The 17,743-nt window shown below is 37.6% G+C and overlaps 1 protein-coding gene across 8 annotated transcripts in view; it reads left to right on the top strand.

The window, feature by feature from the left end:
• RLF (RLF zinc finger) overlaps window positions 1–17,743 on the top strand; it is a 78,765-nt gene that overhangs the window by 33,117 nt on the left and 27,905 nt on the right. For 6 of the 8 annotated variants that reach the window (XR_014257002.1, XR_014257005.1, XM_082439193.1 and 3 more), the window contains exons 4-5: window positions 1,285–1,417; window positions 8,051–8,253. Coding sequence is in view for 4 of the 8 variants with exons in the window: in XM_082439193.1 (XP_082295319.1) it covers window positions 1,285–1,417; window positions 8,051–8,253 (336 nt within the window). In the remaining 4 variants the exon portion in view is untranslated. Of the gene's footprint in view, window positions 1–1,284; window positions 1,418–7,425; window positions 7,515–8,050; window positions 8,254–17,743 lie in introns of all 8 variants that reach the window. The other 2 variants (XR_014257004.1, XR_014257003.1) reach the window with 2 other exon arrangements.

Below are 17,743 nucleotides of genomic sequence, written 5' to 3'. Positions count from 1 at the left end.
TTTATTTTCCAAAGAAATACTGCAACCAGTGAAAGCTTATGTTCCTTGAGAATTTCAGCAGTCTAAACTAAGGGAAAACAAGTTAAAATTTTAGAATATGGAAACAACCAATAATCCTCACTAGTAATAAAGGACAGTGAGATATATGCTTAATCATTTATGTCAAGTTAAACTTCTGACCCCTTACCTCCCCGCCCTTTGTGTTTATAAGTATTTTAAAGAATAAACTATTGGCAATTATATTTTGTTTGTTTTCTGAGGAGATAGAATGACAGCTAATAACTTACATTTCCATGACTTTAGGTAGAGCCATCTATCATTTTTTTGTGTACTTTTTTTTTTTTTTTAATTTTTTGGCTGCGCAGCATGTGAGATCACAGTTCCCCCACCAGGGAGTGAACCTGCGCCCCCTGCATTGGAAGCACAGAGTCCCAATTGCTGGACCACCAGGGAAGTCCCTGGAGCCATCTGTCATTTTAAAAGTCCTTTTTTTTAAAAAAGCGATCTTTCTCTGTTTCTTCCCAAGAGTTACCACTTTTTTTTTTTAATTAATAGCTACTTTATTTATTTATTTATTTATTTATTTATTTTTAGCTGTGTTGGGTCTTTGTTTCGTGCGAGGACTTTCTCTAGTTGAGGCAAGCAGGGGCCACTCTTCATCGCGGTGCGTGGGCCTCTCACTATCGCGGCCCCTCCCGTTGCGGGGCATAGGCTCCAGACGCGCAGGCTCAGTAGTTGTGGCTCACGGGCCCAGTTGCTCCGTGGCACGTGGGATCCTCCCAGACCAGGGCTCGAACCCGTGTCCCCTGCATTAGCAGGCAGATTCTCAACCACTGCGCCACCAGGGAAGCCCAAAAGTCCTTTGATAGGAGAATTTAAACAATTAAAAAGATATATAACAATAGATGTCATTAAGTCATACTTCTTTTAGAAGGAATAGGTTGCCTGTGTGAATACTGCAGAATCTTTTTAAAAGAAATCTGTGCCAGTGGCCTTAAAATGATTGAGTAATTCAAGGATGTAAATTAAATTGTGATAATTTTACCTAGGAGAATTCAGGAAAACATTTTAAAGGTACTCTTTAACTTAGTGAAAATGCCCTAGTTTCATTTTTTAAAAAGCAGCAACAGAATTTCACAAAACTTTGAGGATAGTTTTTTTTCTGCTTATTTATTTTTAGGAAATCCAAGATATAGGTCTTTTCATAGACATTCAGATATATTGAAAGGGCAAAATGACTTTTTATATTGCCTGTTTTCTGGATATGCTTTTTTTTTTTTTAAGGAGTCACATGATGCATTATTGGAATTTGGGAATAATAACCTACAAATACTGGTTCATGTTACCAAGGAGGGGGTGTGGAAAAACCCTGTTCTTCTTAAAATTCTGTCTCAACAGCCAGTAGAAACAGAAGAAGGTAAGCTTAAAACTATACTGACTATTGAAGGAGGATTTAGTTCTAAGAGAATTAAAATTTTTTTCTGGGTTAAAATTTTGTGAATTTCACCTGTGTATCTATAGCCAGTCATTCTCTTATCCTTTGAATAGTAAAAACTAACCATTAGCACTTAATGTTTTGCTTAAGGATTCTTAAATATTTATGTAGTGTTTTAAAAGTATCCCTTTATACTTGTTTTTAAATGTTGCATTGACTGACAATGTTTATACAGAGTTCCTGAGATAGAAATCAATAATCTGCTTCCAGTCCTTGGTATTTAGTAGAGCTTTGCTTATAATGATATTTTGTTTACTGGTTACTACAGCTGAGGATTATGAAAAAAAATTACTTCTTATTTTAAATTTATGAAACATTGGAATTTAGCATTTTTATAGAGATATACAAAGAAAGAAAATTCTTAAAAAGTTGTCAGTTTAAGTCCAGAAGATTTATGGATTTGAGTTGACATAGTTGACATTTGCATTTTAGACACACAAAATATCTCATTTTATATGTCCAACAATTATGATTTCATTTGCTTTAAGTTAGTGGAAAGTTAAAAAGGATCACGTTCTGTTAAGTATGTTTCTGGAATAAGAATGAGTTTCAGAACAGTTTTTATTTACACTTTAGATAGATCTTTTTTAAATTTTTATTTTATTTAAAAAAATTTTTTAAATTTATTTTTGGCTGCATTGGATCTTTGTTGCTGCACGCGGGCTTTCTCTAGTTACAGCGAGCAGGGGCTACTCTTCGTTACGGTGCGTGGGCTTCTCATTGTGGTGGCTTCTCTTGTTGCAGAGCACGGGCTCTAGGCGTGTGGGCTTCAGTAGTTGTGGCACGGAGGCTCAGCAGTTGTGGCTCGCGGGCTCTAGAGCGCAGGCTCAGTAGTTGTGGTGCACGGGCTTAGTTGCTCCACGGCATGTGGGATCTTCCCGGACCAGGGCTCAAACTCGTGTCCCCTGCATTGGCAGGTGGATTCTTAACCACTGCGCCACCAGGGAAGTCCCATTTTTGATAGATCTTTAGTTCAGGTCTCAGGACAGGCCTTTTGAATGTTGATATCTTAAAGTATTCCAGTTAGCTTATTCATTCACCAAGTTTGATAACCTATTGTATACATGCTGTTTGGGTTTTTCTGTATAGTCAGAAGATTGATAATAAGAGTGTTTAGATTTTCTCTTGGTCCCTTTCCTCTGGTAATTCTACTGCTTATCAGTTATACTGACAAGAAAAAAAAATGAATAAGGAGAATAGCTGTTAAATAGAAAATAGATTGATATTTATTGTTTTCTGTTGAGGTTCCCAGTAAATGGCATCCTTTTGTAAATATAGGCAGGTGGAGGCTAAATTATTGCCTTTATTATTATTAAAAGTTGTTAGAGGACAGAGCCAAATAGTTGCAAAAGGATCCCAGAATTAGGCAGATCCCAGTCCAGATAAGGCTTCAGGAGTGAAGAATGCATGACCTTTGTAGATAGGCCCAAACCCCAGAGGGAAAAGATGGAGTTGCATTAAATGTCCCCAATTTATTTTCCCCAATGTACTAATCAAATATATCCCCCCCACCCCAGGAGTTAATGGTACTCAATTTCTTTTCACATAGAAAAAATCAAGAAATGGGGAGAAGCACTGTTTACCTAATATCCCATGGTATCCTATATATTCAATAAAGATTAAGTAAGTACCCACTATCTATAAACTCTGAATGGGTATAGGTTACCTACATATGTAAGGAATTTTTCTGAGAACCACAGTATAAGTGGTGAGCAGCCTGTTGCCTGCTTACTTCTGCAACTGGCCCTTACTAATTTCAGGTCAACAGATTTAGAAAGCCTCCCTTATAGCTCCATTGTCCTTGCAGCCCAGATATCAACATATTTGATGCTAGAAAGCAGTGACTATCATTTCATTAATTGCCTTTTTTCAATAACATAGTAATCAGAAGCATAAAAGTACAAAGTGTTTAGCCTCCAAGTAACTCAGTAAATGCTTTTTGGTTTAGTTTTTTGAATTAAAAAAAAAAAAAGTGTATAAGATTTTTATTTTTCCTGCCATGAATTCTTGAATTTTGTAACCCCGTCCCCACCAAAAACCAGTTATTACTGAAGTATGTAATAAGTACCAGCTGTTGACACTTCTGCCTGGCATGATCAGCAGGGAAATGAGCAGGTCCTCCCACCCAGGTATCAAATGCCTTTCTACCCCAGGTCACCCCGGCAGCCTACCACAAAACGTAGGGCTGGCAGGACCAAACCCAGCCCCACTGATGGTTCCTGACTTGAGCCCCAGTGCCCACAAACCACCCCTGGTTCCAATGGTGATGGCAGCAGCCCACAGCCCTAAAGACCTCAGGCCCATCAACCTTGGAGACCCCCCTTCCACTGTACTAGAGTGGTTCCAACTAGAGGAAACCCAGAGCTACCATCTGGTATCTGCCAGTTTTTCCAGCTGACCTGTGCCCTACCCAGCACCCTCCCCCCCCCCTTAATTCATGACATCAAAGCACTGGCTTTTCCCCATTTTCCTTGAGACTCAGGAGAGCCAAAGCAGCAGCCTTTTGTTCTTTTTTTTCTCTCCCCTACCAAGGGTTGAAGGAGAGATCCATCCTAATTGTTCAGAGGTACTAACTTCCTCCCCTAAATCAAGCTGAGAAGGAACCAGTCAGCTCTTAATTCTTCCTGGTTGTTTTTCTTTCCCACCCCAGTTCATTTTTTCCCTTCTACCACCTACCTCTGAAGCCATTTTATGAATTGTCATGTGCCACCTGAGCCTTCAGTAAAAACAAAAACACTCTTTTCTGTTAAAAAAGAAAAAAACAAAAATTTTAGCTGGACCTTAAATGTTACCATTTTTTACATGTTGAAGTATATATGAGGTAAACTGTCATGATGTTTGCACCTTACTTTTAAGTGGCTGAGAAAAAGAAAAGCTAGATAAAGAAATATGGCAAAACAGTTCAGTTGTTGAATCTAGATGGGGGAGAGGGTATATGATTAAACATTTTTTTTGTATTAAAATGTTTAGAAAAAATAATACACAGAAGGGATCACAGTTGGGAGTGAGACATCTTAGTGTACACTTCATTATGTCATTTTAAATATTGAAATGGATGGATGGATTTCCTTTTTAAAAATACAGTTAAGTATTGATTTTAACATAACTTAAAATGATTTTTAAAATGCAAGTTTGATCTGTGTGTTAAAAATTGATATAGTGGTTTAACTGTGGCTGTAATATGTTGAGTAAAATAGTTTTACCTCATAGAAATAATAGCTACGATTTATAGAGTGCCTACTCTGTGATGGGCACAGTATTAGTGCTTTCTATCTCCTGTAATCCATTAAGCAGGCAAGAGATTACACATGCCCAAGGCCGTGTAGTTAAAACTGTGGAGGCAGGATCTGAGCCCAGATGAGGAGATATCTAAAAGTTTTTGTTTGTTTGTTTGTTTTTTAAAGTCATGTTCCTTGCTTTATTTATTTATTTATTTATTTTGGCTGTGTTGGGTCTTCGTTTCTGTGTGAGGACTTTCTCCAGTTGCGGCAAGCGGGGGCCACTCTTCATCGCGGTGCGCGGGTCTCTCACTGTCGCGGCCTCTCTTGTTGCGGAGCACAGGCTCCAGACGCGCAGACTCAGTAATTGTGGCTCACGGGCCTAGTTGCGCCGTGGCATGTGGGATCTTCCCAGACCAGGGCTCGAACCTGTGTCCCCTGCATTGGCAGGCAGATTCTCAACCACTGCGCCACCAAGGAAGCCCTAAAAGGTTTTGATTGATTAAAGTGATAACCATTGGTTGCTAAATACATGGTTTTATTAAACATCTGTAATATATAAAGCATTGTGCTTAGTGCTGTAGGGAATACAAAAGTTAACAAGGCATGGTATTTGTACACAAATTGCTGACAGTGTAATAAGGGGGATATCAGGGACAAATAATAGCAAGTAGTATTGAGCATTTACTCTGCCTGGCCCTGTGCTCAGTGTCTTACTTGCATTCTGGTATTTCATTTATGATTCTTTCATCTCTTTGGGGTAGATATTACTAACCTTTTCATAGATGAAGAAACTTGAGGCTCAGACAGGTCTACTAATTTGTCCAAGGGCCTCACAGCTACTATATGTGAGAGTCATGATTCAACCTCAGTTTTGTGATTCCACAACCTGAGATCTTAACCTTCATACACTCTAATCATTTATTATTGCACTTAAAGAGAAAACTAAGTGTGGTAAAAGAAGTAAAATGCTGTGGGAATTTAGAAGGGGGTGGGTTGTATAGATAACATGCCTGTTTTCAGGTGTGAGATTTGTGAAAATGCACACAACTTGATAGAGCAGATAAATAGAGCATAATCTGATATTAGCCAGTTTAGGATGTAGGGGACAGATGTGGCAGGAAATAATGTGGAGGAACTAGGTTGGAGAGAATTTAAAAAATAATTGCTAGGACACAGTAACTAAGTTGATTTCCTTAGGAAAGGAGTTGGCAAGGAAGGATAATGCCAAAATTTCATTTCTTTATGATTGAGAGAATACCATTACTGAAAATAGAAGTAAGGAACGAGGAGCTATTTGAGATATGATTGTGAGTTCATTTTGTGGAATTTAGTGCTTGTGGGACTAAAATAGGGAAAAGTCCAAATGCAAATGATCTATTTTCTGTCCATGCCTTTTGACCTTGACTGTGTATTAGAGTATCTATGGAATTTAAAACCAAAACACACACACACACACCCAAGGTCCAGGCTCTACCTGCTAAATCAACATCTCCAGGGTTGGAGCTCTGGAATACAGACCTTTTTGAAGTGCCACAGGAAACGGGCACCTTCCACCTATAAGTGCTGGGAGTGTAAATTGGTACAATCTCTGGAGATTAATTTGGCAGTAATTTCATTTATAGGAATTTTTGCTATAGATACAGTCGTGCATGTGTGAAATGGCCTCTGTACAGGACTGTAAATTGTAGCATTATTGACAGTTGTCAAAGATTGGAAACAACTTGCAAGTGTATCAGGAGGGGATTGGTTAAATTAATTATATCCCTACAGTGGAACAATACTTATTTGTTAAAAGTATTGAGGTAGCTCTCAATGTACAGTGATGTGATAGAATGACCTGTATGATATAGTAAGTGGGAAAAGAAATATGTCTTCTGTACTAAGAATGTTTCTGGAAGGATAAACAAAAAATTGGAAATGATTATTGTTTCTTGGGGAGAGAGACTAAGGGACTGGAGTCAGAGTAGAACGGAGACAACTTTTAACTGTATACCTTTTGGTGTGCCTTTTGAATTTTGTGTCGTTTGCATATATGGTGTTACCTATTTTTTTAGAAAGAGAATTTTAAAATCTCTACAGTTGATTCTGGTATGTAGTTAAGATTGGGCCAGTGGTCTCTCCCTCCCCTCCCCACCATCCCGGTGGTTTATCATTAATATTAATGATTTCTATTCCACATGTGGCCTGTAGACCTAGTAGCATGGCTCTTACCTGAGAGGCTTATTAGAAAAGCACAGTCTCAGGTCCCATCCCAGACCTACTGAATTAGCATCTGCATTTTACTACAATTCCCCCAGTGGTTCAGAAGGCACTTTCAAGTTTAAGAAACACTGTTTTAGGTGAACCACCTAAAGCAGTTTGTTTGCTTGCCACTCATCTTGACATGTATATTCCCACCTCTGTTTTTTAAATAATACTGTGTAACGATGCCACACACTTGGTAAGTATTTACTATTTATAAATCGAGGGCTTGTCCAGAACACTGTACAAATCGGTGTTCAGGTGCTTAATATTGAGTACTGCTCAGAGCAGCATTTTCCAAAGTGTGTACTGAACCAGGAACGTAGATTTTACGTTGTGCTAATGATATGTGTAAAAGGGTTCTCTGGTCAAATCAGTTTGGGAAACATTGGGTTAAATAAAAGTGAACAGTTTTCTTCATTGCAGGACTGTTCAGAGATTTGACCAAGGAATCCTTTTTTTTTCTAGGACTATCTCTCAGGTCTTTTGGTCGGTGGAACACACTTTGAGAAATGCCTGGTTTAGAGGAAAGACCACCACTGGCTTTGGAATCCTTGGCAAGTTACCTAATTTCTCTGAGTATTAATTTTCCTAACCTTAAACTGGGGATAACAATACTTGCCTTGGTGGTGGTGTGAAGAATAAATGAGAGGTATATAAAAACAGTCAGCTTAAAGCTTGGTACCTCATAAGTGTACAAGTGGTAGTTGTTAATATTACACAGGATACTTGCCTTTTTGCCTTGTACTTATGTTTATAGTTCATTTCATTCTTCCTTACTATCCTTATCAGAAAGTGAGGGAGGAGAAGGTGAAAGAATGAATTTTGATGAAATGTTAGTAGTAGCTTTATTAAAAGGTATGGTATTCAAAATAAAACTACTAAGTAATGTGGGAATAATTAGCAACATTAATTTATTTTGCTCTTTGCTCTGTTAGATGAGTACTGAGATCAGAATAAACTTCCAGTTATATCAGCTGACTTTTTGTCCACTAAAAACAAGCAACAACAAAAGATATCAAACTTTCATCTTTACAACCTTGACATGTTATGTGGTATGTTATCAAACTGTTTTATTTTTCCTTTCTTCTAGTCAATAAATTGATTGCACAAGAAGGACCTTTCTTTCTGCAAATGCGAATAAAACATTTGTTGAAATCTAACTGCATCCCCCAGGCTACTGCTTTATCAAAACTATGTGCAGAATCTAAAGAAATTTCAAATGTGTCATCTTTTCAGCAAGCCTATATCACGTGCTTATGTTCCATTCTTCCTAATGAAGATGCTATTAAGGAGGTAAGTAAAGCAAATAACTGCTGTTGTCATTCACACTAACTATGAATTTAATAGATTTTAATAATTGTATGCCAGGCTGAAACCCAAGACTAATTTTTTTTCAGGCTATGAAAAGTACCATTTTAATTGTATATTTAACTGTTCAACAGATTGGATATAAAGTTATGTCTTGTAGGTGGGTTTGAAAAGTAGATAATTAAAGAATATGCAGATGAATGTTTGTGTATTTGGGTGATGGTTTGCTTTGAAATCTTTAAATATGAAAGTTGCTTTTTCTTCTTAAACTAATGATTTCTCTCTGGGAAATGTGGAAATTATTAATACTGGTGTCAAGAGATAAACTAAAGAGAATGTCAGTTAACTTTATTTAAGTTAGTTTATATATTTAACTCTGTAAGCAGAGAGGTGTAGGACTTTAGAAACCATGAATACATTTTGAACAATGATTAAGCAGACAAACAGCGTTTTTTTTTTTTAACCTGAATCATTGTTTTCCTTAGAAAAGTTGGAATTAGTTTTCTCTAAGAGTTTTTGATAAATTATACAGAGAAAATGAGGAATTCCAAGGCTATATTCCATCATCTACCTTTAATTCTCTTATCTGCCATTCAGGTCTTACACATGGATTCTCATTTTACCTCTACACTGAACTTTCTTATTAAATGTAGGAATCCCAAGGATGTGGTTCTATGCTGTAGTAATTCTTAACCTTTTATGACAATTTCAGCTGTAAATATCTTACTCTCCAAATGAAACTCTCCACCTTTACACTTCACTCCCTTTAATATTCAGACTCCACCAGGACCAACAGTCTATCAGTCTGATCAGCTTTTCACTCTCCTTACTCTGCTTTTCCATAGTCAATCATTATTAGCACTCCTTTGCATACACCCTCAATTCCTCTGCTGGTCTCTCCCTTAATTGTACTTATTTGACTAACCTGTATCCTCATTATCCCTACATCTCCACCTGTTTTGTATCTTTACCTGCGCCAGTGGGGCCAAACTTAGGTGGAGAATAACCTGGCAACTGATTTTACTTTAATTCAGTCACACTGTTTCTTTAGTTCATTCACTCTCCCACTCTCTTAGATTACTATTTCATACTTTTTCCTTTTTCTTTAAACCTGTGCTACAATACCTTCTGTCCCATCTCTGTCTCCACTGATGAACTTTCTTCCTATTTCTCTGAGGAAACTGGGACAGTTGGAAGAGAATTTCCATCACATCTATTCACCTACCTGCATTTATGCATTTACACCTTTTCTTCTGTTACTAAGGATAAACTATATCTGTTTTCCCCTGCTAAGGCCAACAATCCCCTTGACTTTAGTATCAGATCCCATCTGCGCTTGCCCCCTCAAGTATAATGCTGCAGCAGTTTTCCCTTTCTCTACTGCATTTATCAATTTCCCCCTCTGCTATAACTATCTCATCAGCATTTATGCTGTTATTTCTTCCATTTTTAAAAGAGAAAGACTTCTTCCAGCTACCACCCCATTTCTCTCCTGCCCTTTCAGTGTAATTTCTTGAATCATTGTCTGAATTTACTGTTTAACATTTTTCTCCTTGAACGTATTCTAATATGGCATTGACTTGTGCCAGTCCACCACATCACTAAATCCACCTGCAAAAGCAGTTCTAAGAGGGAGGTTTATGACATCCTCAGGAAACAAGAAAAATCTCAAATAAACAACCTAACCTTACACCTAAAGGAACTAAAACAAAAACAAAAACCAACAAAACCCAAAGTTAGTAGTAGGGAAGAAATCGTAAAGAATCAGAGGAGAAGTAAATGAGGGACTTCCCTGGTGGCATAGTGGTTAAGAATCTGCATTCCAGTGCAGGGGACGCAGGTTTGATCCCTGGTCAGGGATCTAGATCCCACATGCATGCCACAACTAAGAGTTCATGTGCTGCAGCTAAGAAGCCCACAAGCTGAAACTAAGGAGCCCACCTGCAGCAACTAAGACCTGGCACAACCAAAATAAAAATAAATAAATGAAATGAAGATTAAAAAAACAATAGAAAAGATCAGTGAAACTTTCAATGAGCTGGTTCTTTGAAAAAATAAACAAAATTGATAACTTTTAGCCAGACTCATCAAGAAAAAAAGAGGGCCCAAATCAATAAATTCAGATATGGAAAAGAAGTCACAACTGACACCAGAGAAATACAAAAGATCATAAAAAATTACTACAGACAGCTATATGCCAATAAAATGGACAACCTGGAAGAAATGGACAGATTCCTAGAAATTTACCATCTCCCAAGACTGAACCAGGAAGAAATAGAAAATATGAACAGACCAATTACCAGTAATGAAGTTGAATCAGTAATTTAAAAAACTCCTAACAAACAAAAGTCCAGGACCAGATGGCTTCACAGTTGAATTTACCAAACATTTAGAGAAGAGTTAACACCTATCCTTCTCAAACTGTTCCAAAAGCTTGTAGAGGAAAGAATACTTCAAACTCATTACATGAGGCCAACATCACCCTGATACTAAAACCAGATAAAGACACCACGAAAAAAGAAAATTACAGGCTAATACCACTGATGAACATACATGTAAAAATTCCCAAAAAAACATTAGCAAACTGAATTCAACAATACATTAAAAGGATCATGCACCAAGATCAACTGGGATTTATCCCAGGGATGCACGTATGGTTCAGTATTCACAAATCAATCAGTGTGACACACCACATTAAATTGAAGAATAAAAATTATATGTTTATCTCAATAGATGCAGAAAAGGCTTTTGACATAATTCAACATCCATGTATGATAAAAACTCTCAAAAAGTGTGTATAGAGGGAACATACCTCAACATAACAAGGGCCATATCTGACAAGCCTACAGCTAGCATCATACTCGGTGGTGGAAAGCTGAAAGCATTTCCTCTAAGATCACGAACAAGACAAGGATGTTCACTCTCACCACTTTTATTCACCATAGTATTGGAAGTCTTAGCCAAGGCAGTCAGACAAGAAAAAGAAATAAAAAGAATCCAGATTGGAAAGGAAGAAGTAAAACTGTCACTGTTTGCAGATGACATGATATTATATGTAGAAAATCCTAAAGACACCACCAAAAAACTAGAAGAGTTCACCAATGAGTTTGGTAAAGTTGCAGGATACAAAATCTGTTGCACTTCTATACACTAACGTGAACTATCAGAGAAATTAAGAAAACAATCCCATTTACAATTGCATCAAAAAGAGTAAAGTACCTAGGAATAAATCTAACTATGGAAGAAAATACCTGTACTTCAAAAACTGTAAGACACCAATGAAAGAAATTGAAGATGACACAAACAGGTGGAAAGATATACTGTGTTCATGGATTGGAAGAATTAATATTGTTAAAATGACCATACCCAAGGCAATCTACAGATAAAGTGCAAACCCTATCAAATGCCAGTGGCACTTTTCATAGAACTAGAACAAAGAATTCTAAAATTTGTATGGAAACATGAAAGATCCCGAGTAGCCAAACCAATCTTGAGAAAGAAGAACAAAGCTGGAGGTATCATGTTCCCTGACTTCAGACTACACTACAAAGCCACAGTAATCGAAACAGTGTGGTACTGGCAAAAAAAAAGACACCTAAATCAATGGAGCAGAATAGAGAGCCCAGAAATTAACCCACACTTATATGGTCAATTAATCTATGACAAAGGAGGCAAGAATATACAGTGGGGAAAAGACAGCCTCTTCAGTAAATGATGTTGTGGCGCATGGGCTTAGTTGTTCCGCGGCATGTGGGATCTTCCCAGACCAGGGCTCGAACCCATGTCCCCTGCATTGGCAGGTGGATTCTTAACCACTGCGCCACCAGGGAAGCCCCATCAGGGAACTTTGAATCAAAACTACAATGAGGTATAACCTCACACCTGTCAGAATGGCTGTCATCAAAAAGACAACAAATAACAAGTGTTGACGAGGATGTGGAGAAAAGGGAACCCTCATGCACCTGTGGTGGGAATGTAAATTGGCACAGCCACTATGGAGTCAGTATGGAGGTTCCTCAAAAAACTAAAAATAGAACTACCATACGATCCAGCAGTTCTACTCCTGGGTATTTATCTGAAGAAAACCAAAACAGTAATTAGAAAAGATATATGCACCCCTATGTTCATAGCAGCATTATTTACAATAGCCAAGATGTGAAGCAGCCTAAGTTGATGAATGGATAAAGAAGATGTGAGATATATATATATATATATATATATATATATATATATATCTCACATTGTGTGTGTATACATATATGTATACATATACATATATGCAATGGAATATTACTCAGCCATAAAAAGGAATGAAATCTTGCCTTTTGCAGCATGGATGGACCTAGAGGGTATTATGCTAAGTGAAATAAATCAGACAGAGAAAGACAAATGCTGTATGATTTCATTTATATGTGAAGTCTAAATAAACAAAACAAGGGAACAAACTTAAAATAGAAACAGAGTTCTAGATGCAGAGAACAAACAGGTGTTTGCCAGAGGAGAGTGGGCAGGGAGGAGGAAAGAAATAGATGGGTGAGATTAAGAGGTACAAACTTCCAGTTGCAAAATATATGAGTCATGTGTATGAAATATATAGTATGGGGAATACAGTCAATAACTATGTAATATCTTTGTATAGTGACATAGCATAACTAGACTTATTGTGGTGATCAGTTTGAAATGTATAGAAACATTGAATCACTGTGTTGTGAAACAGGAACTAACATACTGTTGTAGGTCAATTACACTTCAAAAGCAAACGATCTCATAGAAAAAGATCAGATTTGTGGTTACCAGAGGTGAGGAGTGGAGTGACGGGGAGTTGGATGAAAGCAGTCAGAAAGTACAAACTTCTAGTTAATAAGATAAGTAAGTACCGGGATTGTAATGTACAACATGATAAATATAGTTAACACTGCTCTATGTTACATATGAAAGTTGTTAAAAGAGTCAATCCTAAGAGTTCCCATCACAAGAAAAAAGTTTTTTTTCTATCTCTTTAATTTTGTGTCTGTACGAGATGATGGATGCTCACTAAACTTATTGTGATAATGGCCTCAAGATGTATGTAAGCCAAATCATTATGCTGTACACCTTAAACTTATACTGTGCTGTATGTCAATATTATCTCAGTACAACTGGAAGAAAAAAATCCAACGATGACTTCCCAGTTTTCACCTTACTCCATCTGACTTATTAACTCTGTCTTTTAAACTTTTAACAGATTTTTCCACTTGGCTTCTAGGGTACTGTACTCTCTTGGTTTTCTGTTTACCTGGCTGATTGATCTTTCTCATTTCTACTTGCTCTTCCTCCTCCTCTCTCTGATGATTGAATGTTATATTACTCTAGGACTCTTTTTGTGTCTTCTCTTTTCTATTTACACGTATTCCCTCGGTGATCTCATTTAGGCTCACGGTCTTAAATGCCAATTATGGCCTGAATCCCAGATGTTTTATCTGCAGCTCAGTCCTCTCCTCTGAGCTCCAGACTCATATATTCAACTGCCTAATCACTATCTCGACTTGCATGGCTAATGGCATCTTAAACTTAACATGTCCATAACTAAGCTCCTGATACTCCTGGTATTAGGGTTTTGTTTTGTTTTTATGAGCTTTCCTCTAAATGAAGTCAATTGTAAAACAACTATACTCCAATAAAACTTAATTTAAAAAAAAGACAATAGTTAAGAAATAAAAATTAATGAAAGAATAAGAATAAATATAAATGAAGTCAATTGCCTTCCAACTATATTCTCATTGTTGGAGGGGGAGGAGGCGGGTAGAGAATAACCAGCTACCACTTTTTTGAGCTTTTACCATGTATTAGGCACTATGCTAAATGCTATGTATACACTGTCACATTTAGTTCTCACAACTCTTAGGTAGCTCCATTTTGGTAAGGAAGTGAGGCTCAGATTAAGTAATATGTTCATGGTTATAAAACTTAAAGTAGATAAGCTGAGATTCAAACCTGAGTTTGGTGTACTACCGCTAATATTATATTAAAGATATAGGATGATAAATACTATTCTAGGTGGTGTATACCTAAGTGTCTATATGTCATATGCTGTCTTAGGCATTGGAGATACAAAGATGAATCTAGAAGCCTTTGAGCTGGTGTACTTGCTTTTACTCTTGCCTTCTACATTTTATTTTTCCCCAAAGTAGCCAGAATAATCTCTAAAACTTAAATCAGGCCATGTCACTTCCCTGATCAGAACCACTCAATAGCTTTCTGTCTTGCTCAGAATAAATCCAGAAGTTTTTATATTCTGTGTGCCATGGCCCCTGGCTACTTGTCTAACCATCTCCGACTATATCTTGTACAACTTAACGCTCACTCCTCTCCAGCCCTCTTGTCTTTGCTGTTGTTTGAACAAGCCAAACATATTCCTACCTTAGAGTTTTGCCTTAGATCACTCCCTGGAATGCCCTGCCACAAGATAGTTTGGATAGCTCATTCCCTTACATCATTCACATCTCTCCTTAATATTGCCATATCAGAAAGACCTTCCTCACTGTCCCACCTAAAATAATACCCTATCTCCCCATACTCAGTCTTGTTTTTCTTTAATAAATATCTCCTGTAAATTATTATAAATGTATACAAATCCATCTAAAATGGCCCCCATCACTCTCTGCCCCCTTACCTACCTGTTTTTTTATTTACAGTACATACCACTACTTCTGGACATAATGTTTGCTTATTCTCCGTTTCCTCCCACTAGATTGAAAACATTGTAAGGACAGGGACGTAAGTTTGTCCATTGCTGTATCTCTACATCCTAGACAGATACGTAGCCACATAGTAGGGATTAAATATAAGCCTGTAAATTTATTTGTTTGCAATGTTGGGAAGGGTAAGGAGATGGGAGACTGCTTACCTCTAATAACAGCTGCAATATCATGTGTTTGGGAAGCTTATTCAGAATAAGATGGAGTAATGGTTATTCTCAGCACTTAATATATGCCAAAAGAATTCAGAAGAAGCAAAAATGCTAGATCTTGGATTTGATTCCTCTTTCTCCTATAACAATAACAACTTTTTCTTTAATCTCTCAACCTTTGTTTATTTAAAACCTATTTTGTTTTTAGCATTGTATTAGGCATTGGCAAATACATAAGGGTGTACATGGCCTAGTTTGGTTGCCAGAAACAGTAATAGGAAGATAAGTACTAAGCCATATGATAGTGCCTCTAAATTCCGTAGAAGTGTAGAGGTAGAGAATATCTTTGTGGACTGGCGTAAAACGCTTTATAAAAATTGATCCTTGAGTTGGACCTTGAAATAATGGTGGGGTTTGGCTGGGTAGAAAGAATGGTTTGGGGATAACTGACTGTGGTAGTAAAGGCACAGAAATGAATATGCACTTTGTAGGGAACACCTTGCCTGGGTCAGAGAGTGGATGTTTAGATCTTATGAGAAATAAGACCTGTTGGGTGGGGAAAAGTAAGGCCTTGGAAACTTCAGTGCATTTGAACTTAGATTCAATGCAGTAGAAATTAGGAAGGTTTTGAAGATAGGAAGTGAAATGACTGAAACGGTGTTTTAGGAAGCATAGACAGAAAGAGTATACATTAGATTTAGGAGAAGAGATTGGAGTCAGCAAGAGGAGAAAGGATGGGACTTGCTGACAGGACAAAAATAAGGGCTAATGTGCAGAGATCCCTTCAAGAGACTCCTAAGACCTGGGAGACTGGAAGAATGGGGGTGCTCTGCTACTGACAAGAATGGCAAAGAAGAGGGGGGTATGGGAGAACAGGGAGGATATGGGATGCTTTGTACAGGATCTTTCTTGGTTTATTAATAACAAATCAAGAAAACAGGATTTCTTCCTGAAGTTACAGAATTAATTCCTTTCAACAAATTTGTGGAGAATGCAAGGAACCTGGGTTATTGGAAATGTGATCTGATTTACTATGGTCTGTGGATCAAATCCACCCGGCTACTTGTTTTTGTAAATAAAGTTTTACTGGAACACAGTCACGCCTATTTGTTTATTGTTTATGACTGGTCTTGCTCTACTATGGCAGAGCTGAATAGCTGTAACCAAGACCATCTGGCCCACACAGTTGAAAATATTTTCTGTCTGGGTGTTTACAAAAAATATTTGCTGACCTTTGCTATGCAAGATTCAGATTTCCTAGTATATTACAACCATTAAATATCATTTAGGGCTTCCCTGGTGGCGCAGTGGTTGAGAATCTGCCTGCTAATGCAGGGGACACGGGTTCGAGCCCTGGTCTGGGAAGATCCCACATGCTGCAAAGCAGGTAGGCCCGTGAGCCACAATTACTGAGCCTGCACGTCTGGAGCCTGTGCCCCGCAACAAGAGAGACCGCAATAGTGAGAGGCCCGCGCACCGCGATGAAGAGAGGCACCCGCTTGCCACAACTAGAGAAAGCCCTCGCACAGAAACGAAGACCCAACACAGCCATAAATAAATAAATAAATAAATAAAATTAAAAAAAAAAAAAAGCTTTAAAACAAACAAACAAAAAATATCATTTAGTCTAACCTTCCATGATTTACCAATGGTGAGACTGAGGCCAAGAGGTAATGTTTCCAAGGCCCTACCTTCATTAAGCTAATTATTAAGTCCAAGCCCAGGCTAGAACACAGATCTCCTGGCTCGCTGGCCAGCTCTCTTTACACTGTACAACTTACTTCTAGTTGGTAAACACTGATGAGTCATGTTCTAACAGGAAACATTTTGGTGGTATTTTCATTCCATTCATAGTTATACATTTATGTATAGGTGCAACTTAAAATATTTTTATAATGATTGGGATTCATTTGTTAAATATGTCAGTGTGACAACATTTGGCACACATCATAAAATTATTTTAAAAGGAACACTGGTACCATCATAATTAGTCTCTTATCCAGTGATGCTTTCTTTTGCAAGTGAGAGCAGAATTAAAGAAATCTTTAAAAATTTGCTTTGGGAAAGGACCAGTGAATCACTAGATGTTCATTAATTGGAGTTTAAAATCAGCACATGTTCTAAGGCAGCAAAGTTATACACAACATTTGCCATCTACTTCAGCTGAGTTCAGGAGAAGAGTCAAATTAACTTGAGTAACAACTGGGAATAAAAGTACTTATATTTTGGCACCTGCGGGTATCACAATAATGGGTGTGTGTAATAGGAAACCTCTGCTGGGGAAGATTTAGCCAGACACTTACAATTAAGATTAATTGATGGGGTCAGCTTGAAAGCCAGAATTCAGAACCCAAAATTTAGAACTCCATGGAATCCTCAAGTTCTAGGTTGTAAATACCTTATTTAGAATTGGATGAGATGACACTGTTATTAATTTTACATATGAAAGGATTTTTAAAAAAATATTTTTAAAATATTTATTTATTCATTCATTTGCCTGCACCAGGTCTTAGCCGCGGCACAGGCGATCTTTGTTGCCGCGCGAGGGATCTTCATTGTGGTGTGTGGGATCCCCAGCTGCAGCGT

This window comes from Balaenoptera physalus, assembly GCF_965194825.1.
Source record: "Balaenoptera physalus genome assembly, chromosome: 1".
Classification (NCBI taxonomy): Eukaryota; Metazoa; Chordata; class Mammalia; order Artiodactyla; family Balaenopteridae; genus Balaenoptera; species Balaenoptera physalus.
This window is presented reverse-complemented; position numbering and strand designations above follow the sequence as displayed.